Here is a 23,265-nt window from a genome sequence, read left to right as displayed (position 1 = left end):
GAAACTTTGAATATTAATTAATATGATTTCAATTTTAATTTTAATTTTATATTTTCGAATTTAAATTTCAAAAATTTTATTTTTTAAAAAAAATTAATATTTTTTACATTCCGAGGAAATTAATTATATTTTTTACTCGAAAGATCGATGCGTTTTTGGACATATAGCCATCGATCGATCTGTTTATAAAAAACGTTCGGAATATACCGAGGGACATCTTCCTCGGAATATACCGAGGGACACCTTTCCTCGGAATATTCCGAGGAACATGTCCCTCGGTATATTCCGAACGGTTTTTATAAACGGATCGATCGATGGATATATGTCCAAAAACACATCGATCGATGAACTTCCGAGGAAATATCCCGACGAAGTTCTCCCTCGGTATATTCCGAGGAGATTTCCGACAAACTAGTGATCCTTGGAATTTCCTCGGAAATTTGTTTCCTCGGAATTCCGTCGGAAAATTCCGAGGGATTTCCGAGGAAAGAAGAAATTCCGGGGAATTATTTCCGAGGACTTGTTTCGTCGGTATGTCGTCGGAATAACGTTATTCCGACGAAATTCCGACGATTTTTTCCCTCAGTATCCTTGCTGTTTTCTTGTAGTGTAATTCTACAATAAAAAAAAAAAACTAATCTCATAAACAAACTCATGTTCACTAGAAATCAATCTAAATTAAACTCGATTATTAAATTAGTCTAAAAATAAAGTCGTGATCATGAATCTTGAGTTGAGTTGGCTAGTTCATAAGTTATATGGCTCATTTTGACGGTCCTAATTTAATTAATTAGAAAGTGATGAAAACAGAAAACATACTATTCTTGCTGCATATAGAAGTACTAGTATATTACCATGTGCTATGCACGGATCAATTTTTGTTTGCATCTATAAATTATTTCTTTTCTCCTAAATTTCAATATTTTTTTTATGAAACAGATTTTATTCGATTAAAATTGTTTCACTCATATTTTCTGGAGCTGGATAACACACGCATCTAAAATTAGAAATTGCTGCGTCCAAACAAAGAAATTGGAAGCATCAAAACAACTATTGTGATCTTTTAAAAAGAGGATATACATATTTGGAAGCATTTTTCATAAAAAGTTGAGATATATAGGAACACATAGAAATATTATATTTGATCCACTAAAGTTTTATTTGTATTTCTCTACAAAAAAAATTATTTGTATTTCTCTACAAAAAAAAATACTTTAAAATATAATGTACGTAGATTAGAAATAATGAAAATAAAACAACAGAATTAAAAATATATGTAAAATATTCAGTTTATATTTAAAAGACTTACCAATAGTTTTTTAAAATCGTTGAATATTCTGATATATTGTGATAATAGTCTATTTGCATCAACAAAGTTGTTGATACTCTTTCTCTTGGTAGGGTGTTAGGTTTTTGTTGTCTCTCCGCATCTTATGAAAGATGCATCACATCATATTTCCGGTACAGTGTTAGGTATTTCTGCAAACTTGCAACGGTTACAAAAACAAAGCAAAGTTTTGAAGAGTAACATAAAAGAGAAACAATAAGAGAAGAACTAATGATACCAAATAAGAGAAGAACTAATGATACCACTTGTTTTTAGATTATGTACATTCTGCTCTTACACTCCGTTTGTTGTAAAGAGCGCTCCTTTGTTTTTTTTTGTAGTTTGAGATTTTTGTTTTGCTTGATTATCTGTTGGCCTAAGTCGTTCTTGTTAATGCCAAATTTGTCTTTAGTCTTCTTCTTTCTCGTTTCTGTTTTTATTCGTTCCAGAAATGTACCTTACAGAAAAATCTTTATATATTTCATTTTGTAAGTATATTTCAGATTTTGTCATATTTGGAAAAAGAGATAACCTGAGGCTGAGTTCTTCGAAGGGAAACCTTGCATGTGAGAGAGCGAGGCTTAGTATACAGACACAGCATATAAAAGAGTAAGATCATGAGAGACTGAGTAAGAAAAAAAATATGTTTGCGTGGAAGATAAAACGTTGAATATAAACACAATATTTGTGAATTTGAGTAGTAGAGAAAGTGTGTTTTCTCTTTCTTTTTGCGTGTGGATCAATAAGATGGCAAATATAAACGATGGATGAATAACTGGAATCTGGAGATTGATAATTGGTGATCGTGGAGTTTTTGGAGAGAAATGGATAAGCAAGTACTTTTTACGGTAAATTTAGGAAACAAACACATAATTTAGTTGTGGAGATCGTGCTTGCCATCTATTTTTTTCAATTAATGATTCTATTGTTTTAAATATATTTTTAATTTTTAAAATATAAATCCATGTGTCAAAATCGGATGTGTCAAAATCGGATTGGTAAGTTGACTTGTGCTTTAGTATATAAAGGATTACCTACCTTGGATCGGAAATCAACTTGAGCATACTCAGCCTTGAAGAAATTCACCAGGAGATCCTTACAAGAGGGACTAAACCCGCGTGATTTCTCAATCCAGACTCCATTAACCGTGGCAATTTTGGGGCCACCGGTCATGCTGCCGTCTGGGAGAAAGCACGGCAGTGATCTCTCGGAATACAACGTTGAGCTCATCGATGGAGGCAGATTTGAGGAAAATCATGATTTCTTTTTTGACGCTGTCGGATTGGGAGGTGGCAGCCTCCATGGTGAGCACTGCGTTCACTGATGCTGGAGAAAAGACCAAGTTAGAGTTTCTTGCTAGGGTGGAGATTACTTTCCCCGCAAGGAACATAGATACGTCGTTCTGCTTCTTCATCGCTTCTACCAAATCTATCTCTGTGAGAGATGGACTTGGGATAACTTGTGATTTGCCAAGTTTTTGCTTTTTCTTCTTTGGATTAATCTTCAGCTTGTGATTTGCGAACTTTTTCTCTCTTCTTTTTAGAATCAATCATGTTGGGGTTTGTAATAAAAAAACAAAAGATGTTGATTTTGTTTTCAGATTAGTAACAAGAAGGCTCGTTGGGGCGCGGACATACGCACATCTTGTTGCCTATGTAACACATTCCTCGAAGCCAGGGACCATCTGTTTCTTCGTTGTGAATGGAGCAGGGATCTTTGGAGACTCGCGCTAGGAAGACTGGGTTACACTAATGCGGGGTTCCATACATGGTTAGCCTTCTCGGAATGGCTAATGTTACGAGACAGAGTCGCACCAATGCTGCTCAAACGTTTGGTGGCTTCAGCAACGATCTACTCAATCTGGTCTGAGCGCAAACAAGCGTTATCACGATAGCATCTCCACTCCGGCGGCGGTAATCTTCAAGAGACTCGACCGCTTTATAAGGGATGCTATTCTGTCCAAAAGGAATCAAAAACACAGCTGTGGACTAATGCAGCATTGGCTTCTTAGATAGTATTTATCTTCGAACCTTCTCTTATCTGCTTTGCCTTGTTTTTATCTTTTTTGCCAAGGCAAATCATAACATGATTAAACCTATTGTAATAATTTTACAAACTCTACCCATTTCAATGGAATTCACATATTTGGCAAAAAAAAAAATAGTAACAAGAAGGAAGACAAGTTCGAAATTCTGAATATCTAGTTTATTGATAGTCTTTATCTCGTGTATATATAATAAAAAGCTTAACATACTTTTATTTAGAACGAAAAACTATTATTTTGTCAACTTAACTTAAACATAATGCCTTTACAAAACTGATGTTGTTCGTCGGAAAAAATGTGAATTTCAATCTCAACAATTTCAGTGTTAAATACAACCCGAACAAATAGTAAGTGTCAAATACGACCTCAATTCAATTATAATTCAAAAAAACTATCAGAACTTAACAAAATAAAACAACATCGTTTTGATCTAATTTTTTTTTTAAGTAAGTTCATTCATGGACTCGAACCCATGACTCATACCCATTTAAAGGGGAACAATAAGCACTAAACTAAACTAACTTTTTGAAATATAATTACAAAGTGAAAACTATATAAACTACCTTACAAACTGGTATCAAGCCACGGATATGAGTCTCAGAATGAATTTAAAAAAAAAAAAAGATTAAAATGATGTCGTTGTATTCTGTTAACGGTTGACTAATTTCTTTTAAAGTTAACGTACATTTAAGCATGTTTTAAGAAAAATTAAAATTATAATTGAGTTAAAATCGTATTTGGTATTGACTATTTGTTTAAATTGTATTTAGCATGACTAAAATTGTTGGATTTGAAATTAGCACTTTTCGCGTTGTTGTTCGTCACATATGTACGTCAAAAGTTAGGCACGAGCCTTTAACTTTTTTGATCAATTTGTTTTTTATTACTTCGATTGAACAGGATCAAAGCATGTAGTGAGATTCCAATTTCCAACAGATCACCATCTTAAAGATGGCATCTTTAGAGTTTTTGTTTATGTCGTGTCAAACAAATATACCAAGATATTTGTTCTATCTAGGGTTTGCATACGAATCCTATATTAGATCTATCTAGGGTTTGATCTGTAGAGAAAAATATTTTAAATATTTTAAAAGTAAAAGCTTCAGAAATGTGGAAATTTTTAGTTTTCTATGACATTTATCTGGTACGATCTAAATCTTGTTTGCTCGTATACAACAACACGCATAAACTAGGATGATTCTTATAATTCTTAGAAAAATAAGTCGGTCCATACAAATATATATTATATTTTTTATTAAACTAATTATCAAATTGATTAGTAGTGTACAAAACAATATTCTCAATTCTTTTATTAAATAAAAATTATAGAATTACCTAATATGATTAACATATATATGATAATTAATAATTATGAATAATGCATATTTCATAACAATTTTTGTAACCTCTCTTTTTTGTTTAATTTTATATTATTAAAAAAAATTAACCAATCACGTTAAATATATAATAAAATTTTATAATTTTCTTTATATGTTATATTTTAATTTTTTTTGAAATGACCATAAATTAATAAAATTGTAAAAGTCTCATATTGAAAATTTTGTGATCAATGGTTTTACTTTTTTTAATCAATCAAGATAAAAATGACCATAACTTATGGAGCGTCAATAGTAAACAAATCGAGAGCTGAAAATCTAATCTGCAAAACTTAATTTCTTTTGGTGCACATAAAATCTTAAAATAATTGAAATGAGCTGTAATACGATATGCACAAAATCACCAATAATAAAATAAACAATTTGGTTATTTCTAAATAATATAAATATATTCATATTTATGATATATATATATATATATATATATCATTTTTAAAAAATTTATTGACAATAATAAAATATATTTAATTATATTTAAATGTGAAATATTATTATTTTAAAAGTTTAAACCAAGTTTATTTTAAATTTTATTTTTAAAAATAATATTAATTTAATTTTTGGATACCAAATAATTTTGTGATATTATTAAATAAAAATAAATAACTTAGTATAAAATTTTAATAGATTTTTAATGCAAATTTTCTATGAAAAGTTTCATATGAAATCATAAGGCAAAAAGCATTTGAATTGAATTTGTATCTTCTAATTGCTATTCAACATCCAATCGTTTATTTTAAAAAATTCAACACCCTACCCTACTGTTTTCATATTTTTATCTTTTATAATATAATAATTACACACTATAATATTTTGATTGTAATTAAATTAAAGCAAAAATGACATTATTTTTCTAAACTCTCTTTTATTTATATACTTACCTTACTTTTTAAAAAATAATACTAAAATTAATATTATTAAAACAAATAGGATCCATTTAACAAAAAAATTTAAAACACTAAAATAATTGATTATAATGAAAAATGATGTTTTCTATATCCAAATGATATGAGAATAGAATAGTATCTATTTCTAGATCATAAAAATCATGAATTTTGATATAATTTTTATTTTTTTAAAAAGAATTCTATTATAAAATAAATGAGTTTGAATTAGTAGGTGGAAATAAAAATTAAAAAATTTGTCCAACAATTTCTCTCAATCCAATTGCGCCTTATGGCGAAACTGATCATAGAAAACTGATCAATTCAACAGCAGTTGATGCCACGTGGATTTGTTCCAAAACTTCAACACCATCATTGGAAGAGGTTTAACATTCACTGTGGACGATCTAAGAGCAACTGCAACGGTGATTTTAGATGAGTCCTTACAGTTAATCATTAGCATTATTTCAATATAATATTATTATTTTGGCTTAATTAGCTAGGGATCAATCCTTCAAGAGGGATTGGAAGGACTCTATCCTTAACACACGTGTCTCTCTCTATCTCTCCTCCCACGCTCTCTCTCGATCTCTCCTCGCTCCATCATCTCCCACCATGATCCTTATCGAAACCTTTTCGAAAAATCCTCTTCTCCCTTTTCGTTTTTTCCCCGTATGACTCAATCCTTAGGATTTTTAGCTACGCTATTGGGGATATCGTGTTTTGTGTGTGTTGAATTGGCAGGAGGGTACTCTGACTTTGGTTGAAATTTTCATATGTGGTCTTGTTTTGTTTTCTCTTCATAAAGTTTTGTCCTTTCTATGGTGAACGTGAAGCTCTTTTTCTGTTTTATCTGGATTCTGTTATCGGTCAAAATCTCATGAAATGAAATTGCATAAATCTTATTAGGTGTTTGAAAAAGCTTGAATCTTTTATGTGTTGTTCCTTGGAGTTAGGTTGTTAAAGAAATTAGAATTTTTGCTAAGGTTTTTTTTTTTTTTTAAATGACTTGTTTATGTCTGGCAGGGGAAGTGAAATGGCTCTTATCAATTTGGAAACTCATGTGTTGCTGCTCAGTGGGGGATTCGTCGTCCTCATGTTGCAGTCAAAGCTTCTTTTTATCCAACCAGATTGGAATCTCACCATGACAAGTAAGAGTCTTTAACTTTACCATTCCTTAATTTGTTGAGATTGCTTCTTCCCATTGCATATAATTGCTGTAAAGTGTTTAGTCTTACTGCTTTGTAAAGTTTCATGTATCTGAGAGGCTAATGAAGTTGTCTTTATTTTGATATAACCTTCAGCAGTTGCATCAGCCAAATAAATTGTTTGGGAGCTTCACAGTCGAGTATGTTTTCACATGGCTCCTTGCCCTTCTTGTCACTTGTAATGGGACAGTCCCGTAATTCACATTCTCGTAGAGGAGCTCGCTTCACCGTTAGGCCTTAGGTTGAGTAAACAAAATATACTTTTGAGTTTATGTCGTGGATCCCAATAACTGTCGGAACGTTACGGATGCAGTGGAAGTGAATGGAGGGATTATTGTGTCGGTGGTGAAGGAGGAAGATTGGTTTAAGAAGCATAGGAGCCGAGTGAAAGTGATTGACTATGGCGAAGCTGTCATCATGCCTGGTCTTGTTGATGTGTAAGTTTGATCTTAAACCACATCACCAAGGACTCGGTTCTGTGTAGTTTCTGCTTCCTTCTGGAACAATGGCTGCTGCTGCTGGTAATCAAATCATGTTTCAATTACTTTGAGTTTCGGTACTTAAACATTGGCTCTTTCTTTGAAAGTTAATTTCCTAGTAAAGTTGGCTCTTTCCTTGACCAATGAAACATGAACTCTTTCTTCTTTTTTTGAACTTCATGAATACAAAACGCTAAGGACTCTAATTCAAGTAACACCAATGGACTTGATTCTTTTGATTAAGTCCTTAACTATTCAAAAAAAAAAAACCAAAAAAATTTAATGTTTTAATAATGCTAAGGACTCTAATTAGAGTAACACCATTGCATATGCTCTAAGAGCGTCAGCAGATTGTAGAGGAGGTAACTAGTAAAAAAATAGTAATAAAAATATAGAAAACTAAGAAAGAGAAATCATTGAAGAGCATCAGCACTGGCTAATTTCTCAACCTCAGTCTCTAGATAATATCATAATAATATTTTAAACACAGTTTTATTATCATAATAATATTTTAGACACAGTTTTATTGTGAATTGAAATTAAATGTTTAAAATCCAATACCACCATTTATATAGAGACATCTGCCTTTTTACAAGTTTCTTCTTAAATGTACTTTTCTCTTTAAATTTTTCTCTCTTGTTTTTTCTAATTCATTTAATATATTTTTTTTTGAGAAATATGTGAAGAATCCCTCACTAAAGATGCCCTCAGAGCTCATTAGTGATGGAATTCTTAAACTAAGTCTCTCAATATATATATAATAGTATTCTGAAGTAAAACAGTAAAATTAATTAAAATTGATGTCATAAAATTTGTGTTGCAGACACGTGTATAATTAATATCTCCTAAGAGCACCTCTAATGGAGGTTCTACCCATTAGAGTTCTAAAAATTCATATGTGTATAAGTATATGTTGTATATGTGTATGTAGGTGTGAGATCCATATATTTTGTGGATAACCCCACACATACATACATATATACAACATATACTTATACACATGAATTTTTAGAACTCCAATGGTTAGAACTCCCCATTGGAAGTGCTCTAACAAGCTCAAAGTTTCTTTATCTAGGGATGTACCTCTACTTTTCTTCTTTCTCTTTCTTGCTTTTAGTTTTTATACTAATTTGTCTGGTGAGAGAGTCTTAGGCCACCTCCAACGGAAGCTCTAATAAAAGGTTCTAAGAAAAAAAAGCAAAAAAAATAAATCAAAAATGAAATGAAAGAAGAGGACCGGTGCTTAATATAACACTTTAAGGATTGCTAAGCACCCCATACGTGGTTCTTTGTCATTGGCTAAAAATTTTGCTTTCTCTCTCTTCTTCTTCGTGATGTTTTTTTTTGGATCGAGACCACCACATCGAGCAGTCTGGATCAAGCTCATCGTTCACTTTGGGCTTCACGGTTCATGGACTTCAGGCTAGGTGTCGAAGGTGCGGGATCGAGCGGCTCGTCTTCTCCAAGCGGTCGCTTCGTCAGGTTGGAGATGGAAGGTGGGAGCTTTGAACCGAGCGTGAGCAAGCTGGAGAACATGGATGTCAGGTTCCGGATGGAAGGTGGGAACTTTGAACCGAGCGCATCAGATCGAGCGAGCATGAGACCACGGATCCAGAGCTTCGCTTCTTCATGAGAACAAGATCCATCTTTTGTATATTTGTGCAACAGGTCCCTGAGATTTGTGACTTTCGGTTTGACCTCGAAACTTTCAAATGGACATATTAACCCTCTATTTTTAAGAACTTACCATTGGATCTTCTTATATTACAATAGATTCTGAACTTTATAAATTTCAAAATTTACAATTAAAATAGTAATTAGAACCCATCAAAGGTTCTTACCAATGGACATGGTCTTACAAAACGTAACCAATGCGCATGCTCTCATGAGATTTTCTGAACACATATTTTTGGGACTGGTTAATAAATTTTAATGCCACATGTTTCTCTTTCATTAGCCAATATTTATTCAAAACAATTAAACTAAACTACACAAATATAACACATCAAAATATTTAACTTTTTTTAATTTTAAGCACCTCAAATCACCATCCCCACCAATGGAGATGATCTAATGCTTATAATAATGTTTTGATAATAAAATAATAAAACATAAATTCGTAGAAAAAATCAAAACGAACGGATCAGGCCTGAACCAAATCTTCGTGGACATATCACATATCAGTTCAATGAACCAAAGTTACCAATAAACTAAACCTAATTAGACTTAAAACTAGTTTTCGGAATGCGAACATAAAACTAGAACCATAACAGCCAAGACATAGACCATTAAACCTGATCTTAGCCCGGTTAAGAAGATTTGGAAGGATCGAAGATTTAACCAGCAAACAAAACGGTTCCCGTTGTGTCTTCTCTAATCAAGAAAAGAAAGGGATGATCAGCCACAAAACGGTTCCTATTAGGAGTACAACTGTGTCTTTCATAAAAGGAATCTGCAGCAGCTTCAGCGCCTTCTTCATCGATCTCCACACAAGCTTTATGGTACAAAGCCTTTGAAGCCTCAAATCCAAAAGAGATCTTAAACTTTGGAACTGCGAAATCATCAAGAGTAACTCGGCATGTCGGATTGTGATCATCCACAAAACCACGAGTTGATGTCATTTTCTTAACAAGATTATCCAAACCATCGTTCTCGTCGGGAAGATAGAAATACATTGAGAAACTTCGCTTGATATCAAGGCCTTGTTGAAATGGGAGCTTAAGGACCTTGAAACCATCAAAACGCTGAACGTATTGGCGTTTAGAGCTCCTCATGAACGGCGCAGACACTGAGGCGTCATTGAGAAGGTGAAAGTCTCTGTCTTTCGCTCAGACTTGCTGAATTTATCAGCCCAAGTTCCCTTGAAGTACAATGCGTTTCCATAAACCTGATCTGTATTGCTTCTAACGGATCCAAGAGGAAGAAGATCCTTGATGAGACCATTTGTCTGATCTGAAGTCCATTTATTCAGCTCTCTACGCACTTGTTCAGCCTTCAGAACAAGAAAGACGTGTTAAAATAAATTCAATATAATTGCATATAAAAACTAAGGCATGTGAACTACCTTGGACCTGAAGTCAACTTGAGTGAAAGTAGCCTTGAAGACATTCTCCATGAGATCCTTATAGGAATGATCAACCGGAAGTGATTGCTCGACCCAAACACCGTTAATCGCCGTGATCTTGGGGCCACCGTTCGCCTTTCCATCAGCAAAAGCGACGGTAGCAGTCTCGTTGAAGACGGCCTTACTTTCTTCAGAGGCGGAGCTGGCAGCCGCAATGGTTAGGACGCTGTTGAGTGATGCCGGAGAGAAGACGAAATTAGAGTCTCTTGCTTCTGAAGCAATCACTTTACCGGTAAGGACCAAGTCAGCATCGTTTTGCTTCTTCAATATTGCTTTTTGCAGCTCCTTCTTTGACAGAGAGGGACTTACGATTATCTCTAAGACAGACATATCTGCTGTTTCTGAGGATGTGCTAAGTTTTTGTATCTTCATCTTCGAACTCATCCTTGAAAGAAAAGAACATCCGGTTGCAAATCGTCGACCTATCATCTTTCTATTTTTTTCTGTTTATATTTGTTCTGAGCGCTCATATATATATATATCGAGAAGGTTGAACTAGGGTTTTCGGAATCATCCACTTCGACCGTCTCTATTATTAAAAGAGAAGTACCCATTAAAAAATATCCTTAAGTTTTCTAACTTATTTACAATTCCATGCCACTAAGAATTAAATTAAACTACCTATTTTAATGCTTGTCTTTTCCAGTTAAATTAATGAATTTTTCTTAATTTTCATTAAATAAACCTACATATTTTAATGCTTGTCTTTTCCAGTTAAATTAATGAGTTTTCCCTAATCAAATTTAAACTTAATGTCATTAAATGAACCTAAAAATACATCATATTTAACGTACCTTATTACGTACGAGTACGGCCCAATAGTTTATTTTAACGAAAACGTGAATCACTTGACTTATGTAATATTTAAAATATATTAACTACAATATAACAAATGCATATAACCTACCTATACTTTAGTTTGAAATGATCATGCTCAAGATTTATATAGTCAACTTACATCATGCATCGATCGATGTACAATATTCAAATCACCTATAGTTTTCGTTTTCTTTATAGGATGTATCAACCAATCAATCATCCCATTGATTTTCTAAGCTTTATAAAAAATCAAATCAATAAATATAAACTCAAAATCCAATATCTTCTATTAATCAAAATAAAATATCTTCAATGTCGTATCTTTAATGTACCTATTAAATATAGAAACTGTAACCATAATTACACTAATTATAATTGCCTATATTTGCGTATGATTTTCGCATAATAAGCTTCAAATTGAACATTGAAAAAGACAGAGATATTTTTTTTAATCTTTTACCTACACAAACTTAAACAAAACGAAGAGTTAAATGTAATTTTTTTTTGTTACACTTCCCGAAAAAAACGGTTACATCATGGGCTTTCATAATATGGTCTTTTAACATATTAATGTTATGGACATTTCATAATTATCTTGACGAAAAACAAATACTATAAATAATTTATTATTAACAAAATTATGAAATTATTTACAATTTGATGACTAATTAATCGTCCTTTTTTATATGTTAAATTTATCATAAAAGTTTAAAAATCATTTTATTTTCTTTAAACATGTATAACTAATTTATAATCTTTTATGCCATACTAAGTCATAATATAATATTTTTTCATATTTTACATTAATAACCATTGTTTTTATATATCGTCTACAATTCTCTAATTACGTCTATTTGTTCAATTTTTTATATGATATCGAATATTCATCGTAAATAGATAGTTTAAGATGCCAAAAAAATTATTTACTCGGTGAATATAATACATCAAATATTACAAATGCATTATTTAGTTAAATAAATAACCAAAAGCCAAAAATTCAAATCCGCGCTGGCGCGCGGGTCAGAGTCTAGTTGCATCTAAATTTAATTTCCCAAAAAAACATGAATTACACCAAAACTATATATCGACTTTTTTACCACGCTAACCATACGGAAACCCGGTCAAGCCTGATCTGAGCCCGGTTAAGAAGATTCGGAAGGATCATTGACATGCTTTCGGCCTGGTTGCTAAATCAAGTGGGGGGAATATCTCGAGGAGGTTGCAAAGGATCTCATAAGTATGTTTTGCTCCAAATTGTAATAAATATTAAAAAAAAAATTGGTGTAATAAAAAAAATATAGTGTAACAGTTGCGCACAATGTTTTAATTTGGTTTGATATTTGGTATAACTGATTTCATATCACGTTTTTGTTCAAAACTATGGGAATATACGTTTTAAAATTCAATTGATGGGAAATTAGGATGAGAGTGAAACATTATCGGTAACTGTTACTATATGATATTTCTCAGGCGAAATAGGTCGTTTACCCAGTATTAAATAGAAATTATAAAATTTTCAATTATTAAAACTAATACTAGAATTATCTTTGTTCAGTAGTTTTAACATGAAATATTGCATATAAATTCAAATATGTTGTGAGATAAGAAAAATAATTAATTTGATTAACTTGATAATATTTGTTTTATAAATTAGTACTTTTACAATTATTAAAAAAGAAAATTATTTTCACAATTATAATATAAAACCAGTTGGATGGATATAGTTATTAAATGAATAAGTGATTGTTAGTCAAAAGTTTCATAAAATTAATTTTAATATATATATATATATATATATATATATATGGATATGCGCTTCCAACACATATATGCTTTATAGTTTTTTTTAAATTTCATGTATCCACGCTTTACAATTACCCACTTCCGATTCATGTAACACATGTTAGGATATTAATATTTAAATAAAAAACATTCATTTAATAAACTTTAAAGGATGCTCTAAACAAAAAAAAAATCACACATGAAATATATTATTAATTATATTTTAATATATAAATAATTTTATTTTAAAATTTGAAACAGAAATGAATATTTTTTTTCTAACAAAACCTATTTAATTTTTTCTTAAAATGTATTTTCAAAAATTAATCAATTTAATTTGCTATTATCATTAAAATAAAATTAGAATATTTTATATAACTTGAATTTTCGTTTATAAATCAAAAATAACTCAATTTTAATTTCTAAAAATATTTTATGATAATTATAATTTAAACTAAATAATTTTAAAAATATTTCAAAAAAATATTTTGTTACATTTTCTAATAAAATTATTCATTTGTATTTCAAAAAACAAAGATAAAGATATTAAAATGTATAATAATTAAGCTATGTACAATTTGATTAGTTTTGTATGGAATGGTCCAAACTCCAAATTAAAAAAAAAAATACACATGAAAAAAGTTATTACTTATGTTTTAGTAGTATAGATTATAACTATGTAAAATTTGTTTAATTATTTAAGGAATGGTCCAAAGTCCAAATGAAAAAAAAAATCACATATAAAATAGGTTATGGTTTCTATTTTAATAGTATAGATATAAAATAAATTATGATTAATCTATGTAAAATTTGATTAATTTTTTAAGGAATGGTCCAAATTCCAAATGAAAAAATCACACATAAAATAAGTTATGGTTTCTGTTTTAATAGTATAGATGTATATTTATCTATACTATTATTTATGAAGTGATTCTGCTGATTTGTCACATTTTCCATGATTTTACCTAATTTTGTTTATTTTTCATATTATTATTATTATTAGTTTTTAGCTTAAATATTTAATTTATTAATTTAAATAATATAAATTTTTCGAAATTTTTAATTAATTTATTAATTTAAATAGTATACTATTTCGAACTTTCTAATTGGAATTATAATTATTTTAACTTTCACAAGTTTCTTATTAGTTTCTAGCTTAAATCATTAATTTATTCATTTAAATAATATAACTATCTCGAAATTTCTAATTGGAACTAAAATTATAATTGTTTTAACTTTCACAAGTGAAGACCAATTCTTGTTATCATGTGATGTAAGATGTTTTAAATTTTATAGTTTCATTTTTCTCATTCATTCCAAGTTGTATCGGTTATAGTTTTTTTTCATCCTCTAGGTATAGTGTTTTTTGGTTCAATTGCTTACGTTATCTTCATGATATCACTTTCATTCTAATGTGAACGTTCTCTTTTCAGTGGTTCAATCATTTTGTGCAGATCAAACAATATTTTTTTGCCAAACAATATTATTGATGTAGTTGTTTGCATTAACGGCTATATGAACAACATCAAAGCTTAATTATCTCTTTAGCTTTAGATCCTTTTTGGGTTCTTGACATCTATATTTATGTACTTTCGATATTTGTTTTCTGCTTAGTTGGAGTTTTATGTTTTTTTCTTTCGTTGAGTTTAAAAGACTAGGAAGCAAATCAGTTTTGTTACATGCAGTTTGGAATTATGAATTAGTTATTCCAAATTATTTAATGCCAGTTATTTCACTTATATGTTTTATTACTGTTTAATTTATAAGAAAACTTATGCTTTGATATTAAGTTTAGAGAGTTGCTTATGTAATCATGTTATGAACATGTGTTTAATGGTTTAATCTCTAAAACGGCTAAAGTAGATATATTTTTAATGAATAATTAGATTTATCATTATATAATTAACCATAATAATAAAACTATTATTATCTATTTTTTTTGTTTTATGAAATATTTTGATAACTCAATGTATATATTTATCAAGTAAACCAATGAAATATTATCATTATCTCAATTTGTTTTTTGTAAGTTTTCTTCTAAATTATCATCGAACTTTATTTTTTATTTACTTTTTATTTATTTTATTTTTACTTGGATTTGTGTGTTTCAATGTTTTTTTGGTAATTTAATACATTTTTCTGGTTCAAAAATACAAAGTAGATTAAGAGAGACCAAAAGTTCACATTCTTCGTTGTCCAAAAAAGAAGTTCACATTCTTATTTTACTTTATCGTGTGTAATATTTGATATGTAATTATGCTCTCATGGTTTCATAGTTTTATAGCTTTCCTTTGTACTAAGAAGACGTAGACCGAGATAAAAATCAAAGAAAACTAAAATGATAAAGAATATAAAAAATAAGTTATTGTCATGTTTAAATCATAAGAAATATATTAATAACTATTAGTAAAACGCCTGCATGTGCGGATAAAACACCTGGTTATTAATATATATTGTAAGAAAAATGTGAGAAAAATGTAATTCTTAGTTAGTTAACTTATTGCATAATTTATGAAGCTGCTAAAAAAAGAAATACCAAACTTTGCTGACCAAAATCTCTATAATATTATTTAAGAAGCTAGTTTCTTACGTGTCGTACTCATGTTAACTTTCACGGTGATTGATTACGATGATACCTTTAATGAGTCAAATATATCTAATTATCATTATTAAATATTTATTTTGTTTTTTTCTTTTTTATTTAGGTTTCCATTTTCTTTATTTTTTCAAAAAACCAATATATTAAATAAATTTTTAAATTTTTAAAACGAAAAATATCTTTTATATATATAGTGTAATTCATAATAAGGAATGTTCACAAAATAATCTTGATTTTAAAGTAAAGAAATAATCTTCCCTTTTAAAAGATAATCTTATAAAACATAATATATATTTTAAAAGTATTAAGCATTTTATTTAAATCAAGATATTTCTCAAATTATTACAAAATAATTTAATAACATAAATTAAGATATATTTAATGAATAAAATTTAATTTAATTTAATCTTTCTTTATTATTTAAGTTCCCTTTAATATTTTTTAAATTAACATATATGATAAATAAAATATTAATAAAATTTAAGAAGAATATATTTTTATATATATAATGTGATTTCATAATAAGGAAAGTTTAGAAAAATAATCTTGATATCAAAGTAAAGAAATAATCTTCCATTTTAAAATTTATCGGTTATGTTTTTATGTAACTTTGTACCTATCATCATTTTATTTTGTAATTTTCTTTTTCCAAATTAACGTATACTAAATTACTAAAAAAATCAAAATATATTTACACATCTAAGATGAACAACCAAACTAATACAATAAATATAAACAATTATACTTTAATTTGACGGAGTATATGTAACACAATATACCCACAAAATGAATAATACCAATTCAAAAAATTTATACAAAGTCAAATATTAAATTAAAATAATATATTTTATTTATAGTAATATTTTTATACATATAAATTATAGAACGGCTCAACATATTACAAATAAATATGAAATTTTCAAATAATTTTTATAAATATATATTAACCAAGTATTACAATTAAGTATTTTGTATAACTTATATATATATACATAAGGTTTCAAATGACTATAATTGTTATATTTATTTATGTAACTTTGAATCGTCAAAACTTTAGTTTACTTTTACTATTTGATTCTCAAAACAACATATAATGAATTATACATAATCTTACTAAAATATGTTTGCAAATCTAAGACAAGAATCAAACTACATCAAAATAACAAAATTAATCAAAAATTTAAGTTGTACAACAAAAATATTATAGTTGAATCGAAAAAGTAAATGTTATCTAATACATCCAAATAATAACCAAACAGTCGAGATATTATATATCCAAAATTATACGTTTAATTAAAATAACATAATGTTATTTAAAACCATTCATATTGATTACAATAAAATTAATATAATAATTAAAGCTAAAATATTAATAAATTATTATAATATATTTATTTTATGATATTTATATCCGTGTATGAACACGGGAAAATCACCTAGTAATAATAAAATATAAATTCGTAGAAAACATCAAATCAAACCGATATGGCCTGAACCAAATCTTCGTAGACATATCACATATCAGTTCAACGAACTGAAAATATAATTTCTCAATCTAGATCATAAAACTAAAACCATAACAGCTAGGACACAAACTTTGCCAAGTTGAATCTGATCTCGATCGGCCCGGTTAAGAAGATTGGGAAGGATCGAAGATTTGACCAGCAAACAAAACGGTTCCCGTTGTGTTCTCTCTAATCAAGAAAAGAAAGGGATGATCAGCCACGAAATCAACGCTAGCTTTAGTATAGCTTCTTGGCACAGCAAACATAGTAGCAGCAGCAGCTTCAGCGCCTTCTTCATCGATCTCGACACAAGCTTTATGATACAAAGCCTTTGAAACCAGACTTCCCTCGAAAGCCCTTGAAGCCTCAAACCCAAAAGAGATCTTAAACTTTGGAATAGCGAGATCGCCAAGTTTAACTCGACATGTCGGATTGTGATTATCCACAAAACCAGGGGTTGATGTCATTTTCTTAACAAGATTATCCAAACCATCTTTCTTGTCGGGAAGATAGAAATACATTGAGAAACTGCGGTTGATATCAAGGCCTTGTCGAAATGGGAGCACAAGGACCTTGAAACCACCACATCTCTGAACGTATTGGCGATCATGACCACTGCTCATGAACGGCACAGAGACTGAGGTTCCATTGAGAAGGTGAAAGTCTCTGTCTTTCGTCTTTGACTTGCTGAATTTGTCTTCCCAAGCTCCCTTGAAGTACAATGCGTTTCCATAAACCTTATCCGTTTTGTTATCAACGGATCCATGAGGAAGAAGATCCTTGATGAGACCATTGGTCTGATCTGAAACCCATTTATTCAGCTCTGTACGCACTTGTTCAGCCTTCAGAACAATAAAAATATATTAGTATTAATTCAATATAATCGCATATAAAACTAAAGCATGGGAACTTTTGTCAAACAAAAAGAAAACCAAGGCATTGGGGGGAAACCTACCTTGGACCTGAAGTCAACTTGAGTGAAAGTAGCCTTGAAGACATTCACCAAAAGATTTTTATACGAATGATCAACCGGGAGTGATTGCTCGACCCAAACACCGTTGATTGCCGTGATCTTAGGGCCACCATTCGCCTTTCCATCAGCAAAAGCGACGGTAGCAGTCTCGTTGAAGACGGCCTTCCGTTCTTCAGTAGCAGAGCTGGCACTGGCAGCCTCAATGGTTAGGACGCTGTTGAGTGATGCCGGAGAGAAGACGAAATTAGAGTTTCTTGCTTTGGAAGCAATCACTTTACCAGTAAGGGCCAAGTCAGCGTCGTTTTGCTTCTTCATTTCTTTTTGCAGCTCCTTCTTTGACAGAGAGGGACTTGCGATTATCTCTGAAACACACATATCTGCTGCTTCTGAGGATGTACTAAGTTTTTGTATCTTCATATTCGAACTCATCCTTGGAAGAAAAGAAAATCCGGTTGCAAATCGTCTACCTATCATCTTTCTAATTTTATGTTTATTTTTGTTCCGAGCGCTCGTATATATATAGAGAAAAGGTTGAACTAGGGTTTTGGGAGTCGTCCCCGTCGACCCGTCGTAAATACTAAATATCGTATCGTATCTCAATGTATTTCTATATATGCACTAAGAATTTGATAGTGATCGGAAGTTTAATCAGGAGAAGATAAATGATGTAGGCAACGATATCTTTAGAACACAACTATATAAATGATTTAGGTTGAAGTGTTGGTGTAGCTCTCTCTAGGATTTTCAACGTGTCTTTTCCTTATGCGTTGACTTCCTCTTATAGCATGCTGCTCTCGTGATGTTCGCAACTGCTCCGCGATCTCAGCAGTCGTTCCGCGATCTCCGGATCTTCGAAGTCTCCGTTTGGAGCTCGAGTGCTTGCTGTGGGCTTCAACTCTTCTCGGCCCATTTGATCGATTATGGCCCATTAACAACATGACCAAAATTGGGTTCAACAGTGCGATTCAAATCAATGAGTTCACTAAAACCCCAAACCCAATAGACAGCGAAATTCATAAAAGACCTTGGGAAGGATCAAAAATTTGTCCAACAAACAAAACAGTTCCAGTTTTGTCTTCTCTAATCAAAAAAAGAAATGGATGATCTGCCAAGAAATCTATCCTCTCCGGCACAAAAGCGCTCGAGCCTGTAGTGCAAACCACGACAGTAGCAGCTGCAGCTTCAGTACCTACTTCATGATCTCAATAAAAGCTTTTTGGTACAATGACACTTAAAGCTCAATATCATCAAAAGCCTTTGAAGCTTCAAACCCAAATTCGATCTTAAATTTTGGAATTCTTAATTCACCAACTCGATCTTTGTATCTCGGAATGTGACGGTCCAAAAATCCATGAGTAGATGTTAATTTCTTCAAAAGATTATCCAATCCATCTCTTTTGTCAGGTAGATAGAAGTACATTGAGAATTTTCGGTTGGTATCATCACGGCCTTGTTGATAACCGAGCCTCAGGACCTAGAAACCATCATAAGCCTTTACATATTGGTTCTCATAGCTGCTCATGAAAGCCACAGTGACTGATTCTCCGTTGAGAAGGTGAAATGGTTTGTGCTTAGTCAGATACTTCTCGAACTTCTCTTCCCAAGCTCCTTTAAAATACAATGCATTTCCATAAATCCATTTGGTTTGGCTTGTCACGGATCCTTCAGGAAAAACATCTTGGATGAGATTATTCGTGTGACGTGAAGCACGCATTCACCTCCTTACGCACTATTTCCGCCTTCAAAACAGCAAAATCATCATCAATCAATAACAACAAAATGTATCTAACTATAAATTATCAAAAGAATAAATAGAATGCCTATAAAATCCCCTACCCCACTAAAAAAATAAAAGCAACAACCGGACGGAGGTTATGTTCCAGTAATAATCAAAAGCCTAAAAATAATAAAAAGTAAAAGTACCTTGGTACTGAAGTCAACTTGAGCGAACTCAGCTTTGAAGAAGTTTACTAAGAGATCCTGCCACGAGGAAACAACAGGGAATGATTGATCTATCCAGACTCCATTGACTGCCGTGATTTTAGATCTATCCACTACCGTCTGCGAGAACCACAGAACAGATCTCACCGAACACAGCGTTGAGCTCGTTTGTTGAGGAAGACCTAAGAAAGGAGAGGATAAAGGATCTTAGAGCATGATTAACCGGGGGGGATTCTTACTTTTTTTAGTTAAAAGTTAAAGACGGTTTCTTATATTCCTCTAAGAACATCACCTTAAGAACTTCCCTTTAATCATGCTCTGAGTGTTTCTTCTTCTTCTGGCCTAGTAGCCGCCATGATGAGCACGGCGTTTATTGATGCCGGTGAAAAGACCAAGTTAGTGTTTTTGTCTAGGGTTGAGATTACTTTCCCCGCAAGGCACATGGCCACGTCGTTTTGATTCTCTATCGCGTTTACCAAATCAAACTTCGATAGAGAAGGTCTTGGGATTACTTGTGATTCACTAAGTTTTTGTTTCTTCTTTGGATTCGTCTCTTGGATAGACAAATCTGCAACTTGTGATTTACCAACTTTTTCTTTCATCTTTGTGTTATCCATCACCGTCTTTGGGGGTTCTACTTTATTTCGTGTAAGCACACGTACATGCATATATATCAATGTTTTAACACCTGACCCGGACACTGAACCGAACGATTTACCGGGTTGATGGATCATTCGATCGACCACGGGCGAACCGCGGGTTAATAAATAAATTAATTTTATTATATAATAATATATCAGCTATGTAAATAAAACCTTTAAATCTTAACCACTAGGTTACGGTGCTTTCACACTATTATTTTAATACAATTTAGGTTTATATTAAAAATTTAATTAATTTAGAAAAACAAACCATTCATACAATGACACATATTTACATAAAAGTTTCGAAAAGGTTTTTATAGGATGTGTTTTCAGGATCGATTGCTAACCGCTCTCCTACTTTTTCATTTCTTTTGATTTTTTTATTTGTTAGGAACTCTATTACATCTTCCCCATTAGAGTTCCTAAAAAATAAAAAAAAATCAAAAGAAATGAAAAAGTAGGAGAGAGGTTAGAAATCTATACTGAAAACACATCCTACATAATATAAATCAGTTGAATGGATTAATTATTTAATAAATATGTGTTTTTATTTTTATTTAAATCAGATAATTTTTAGTCATAAGTTTTATAAAATTATTGTTATATTTTAAATATATATATATATATATATATATATATATATATTAGATATGAAAACATATATGATTTATAGTTTTTAGAATATCTCACTACTGCATTTTCCATACGATTTCGCTTCCACGTACACATTTCTCATTCAATGCAACATGAGTCTGAATATAATTAGTTAAATAAAAATAAAAATTTAATTAAAAATTAAGGGATACTCTAAATAAAAAATTACACATGAAATAATTCATTAATTATATTTTAATATATAAACTATTTTATTTTAAAATTTAAATAGAAATGAATATTGTTTTCTAGCATAATCTATTTAAAATCTTTTTAAAAGGTAATTTCGAAAATTAATCACTTTACATTGTTATTATCATTTAAAATATAATTAAAATATTTATATAATTTGATTTTTCGTTTATAAATCAAAATAACTTAATTTTAATTTCTAATAATAATTTATGTTAACTGGAATTTAAATTAACTAATTTTCAGAAATAATTTTGAAAAGATTCAAAAAATATTTTGTTAGATTATTATTAGATTAATTTTCTTACGAATGGTCCAAACTAAGGCTGGGAAAATAGACCGAACCCGAACTGAACCCGATCTGATAAAAATGAATCCGGACCGATCCAAATCAGACATAAATACCAAATGGATCTTCTTTTATGGTATTTCAGATGATGGGTTTTATCCGAACCAAACTCAACCTAAATGGATATCTGATATAATCTGAAAGATTTAAAATCCAAAATAAAACTTGTACTAAACATGATATCAATTCCTAATATGTATCCCCATGTTCGGAATCGCGCTAGGCGTGAGTCGGGCGGTCGGTCTGGGCCTAGCGAGTTGTAGAAAACTCGGAGATTAATCGACGATTAATCGGGGATTAATTTTCAACAATTAATCAATTTTCTGATACATTATAGATATGAATTAATAATTTCCGTAAAATGTAATTATTTTGACAGTAGTAGAGTGGTTTCTGAAGTTTGAATGGAAGCACCAGTATGCGAGTCCGAAACTCAAGGTGCGTTTTTTGTCTTTTATTTTTATTTTTATTCATTAATGGCATAGTTGCAATTTGAATCATCTCCTTCCCCAATATGCTTTAGGGTTCGCAAACAAAATTTCAGAACCGCCATACCTTTGTTTCATCGATTTCATCAGTTTTTTTTTGCGTTTTTCTTGATGTTTATGCTTAATATTCGTAGATTTAACATGTACCACTCGATTTTAAGCTTAAAACCTCAAAAACGTGAATTTTTTTGGACGACTCCGAGTTAGTGGTCAAATAAGATGAAATCGCCTCGCTTAACCTCCGCGAAGCGTTTCCCTGCCGCTTAATCGGCCGGTGCGGCCGCGTTTTAGAACATGGATACTAAATCCTGGATGTATCCACAATACATTAAGATATTATTGAGCATCTAAAATAATTATCTATTCACTACAAGAAAACATAATCTTAACGAGAGCGGTTTTCCTCGTTATTTCGTCGTAAAAGAGGCTTTACGACGAATTAGCGAGGAAGCGCGTTTGCTCGTTACTCGTCTGTCGTAACACATATTTCCTCGCTAATTCGTCGTAACTTAGCGAGGAATATATTTCGTCGTAAAGACGAAGTAGAGCTATTCGTCGTAAAGACCACGTCAATATTCCACGTAAAGACGTCGCTATATTTCCACGTAAATACCTCGAAAAGAGTTCCTCGTAATCTACACGTAAACACCTTGAAAGAGTTTCCTCGCAAAATACACGTAAAAACCACGAAAGGATTTCCTCGTAAAATACTCGTAAATCTTTCCTCGTTATTTCCTTGTAAATAGTTCCTCGTAAAATACTCGTTTAGTATTTCTCGTCATTTCCTCGTAAGGTTTCCACGTAAAGAGGTCGTACATTAGCTACGAATTTACTTCGTTTTTATTATTTTACAGAATTT

The 23,265-nt window shown here is 30.9% G+C and overlaps 1 protein-coding gene, 1 long non-coding RNA gene and 3 pseudogenes across 3 annotated transcripts; 1 reads left to right on the top strand and 4 right to left on the bottom strand.

The window, feature by feature from the left end:
- The window catches only part of LOC106314314, an 8,681-nt pseudogene extending 5,690 nt beyond the window's left edge, over positions 1-2,991 (bottom strand).
- A 3,547-nt stretch (positions 2,992-6,538) lies between these two features.
- Positions 6,539-7,504, top strand: LOC106317349. Of its 2 annotated transcripts, none has more exons than XR_001265108.1 (3): positions 6,539-6,800; positions 6,957-6,997; positions 7,171-7,504. It is a non-coding gene; the product is annotated as an uncharacterized LOC106317349 (long non-coding RNA). The 2 variants fall into 2 exon arrangements; XR_001265107.1 differs by having other exon boundaries at positions 6,954-6,997.
- A 2,141-nt stretch (positions 7,505-9,645) lies between these two features.
- Positions 9,646-10,844, bottom strand: LOC106317471 (annotated as a pseudogene).
- A 6,446-nt stretch (positions 10,845-17,290) lies between these two features.
- LOC106317468 (probable non-inhibitory serpin-Z5) lies at positions 17,291-18,567 on the bottom strand. Its single transcript, XM_013755281.1, has 2 exons — positions 18,121-18,567; positions 17,291-18,007 (listed from the first exon to the last, which is right to left on the bottom strand). Exons 1-2 carry the CDS (start codon positions 18,565-18,567, stop codon positions 17,291-17,293), a joined length of 1,164 nt encoding a protein of 387 aa, XP_013610735.1.
- A 584-nt stretch (positions 18,568-19,151) lies between these two features.
- On the bottom strand, positions 19,152-20,696 carry LOC106314313 (annotated as a pseudogene).
- Positions 20,697-23,265: the final 2,569 nt, after the last annotated feature.

This window comes from Brassica oleracea, chromosome C9 (assembly GCF_000695525.1).
Source record: "Brassica oleracea var. oleracea cultivar TO1000 chromosome C9, BOL, whole genome shotgun sequence".
Classification (NCBI taxonomy): domain Eukaryota; kingdom Viridiplantae; phylum Streptophyta; class Magnoliopsida; order Brassicales; family Brassicaceae; genus Brassica; species Brassica oleracea.
Note: the sequence above shows the minus strand (reverse complement) of the source record. Positions and strands in the feature narration are given on the sequence as shown.

Bases quoted from the DNA above. Each gene is read 5' to 3' on its own strand.
- LOC106317468 (XM_013755281.1), bottom strand. From the start codon at position 18,567: ATGAGTTCGAATATGAAGATACAAAAACTTAGTACATCCTCAGAAGCA. The intron at 18,008-18,120 runs GTAGGTTTCCCC...ATTGTTCTGAAG, and splicing joins AAGTTGACTTCAGGTCCAAG to GCTGAACAAGTGCGTACAGA.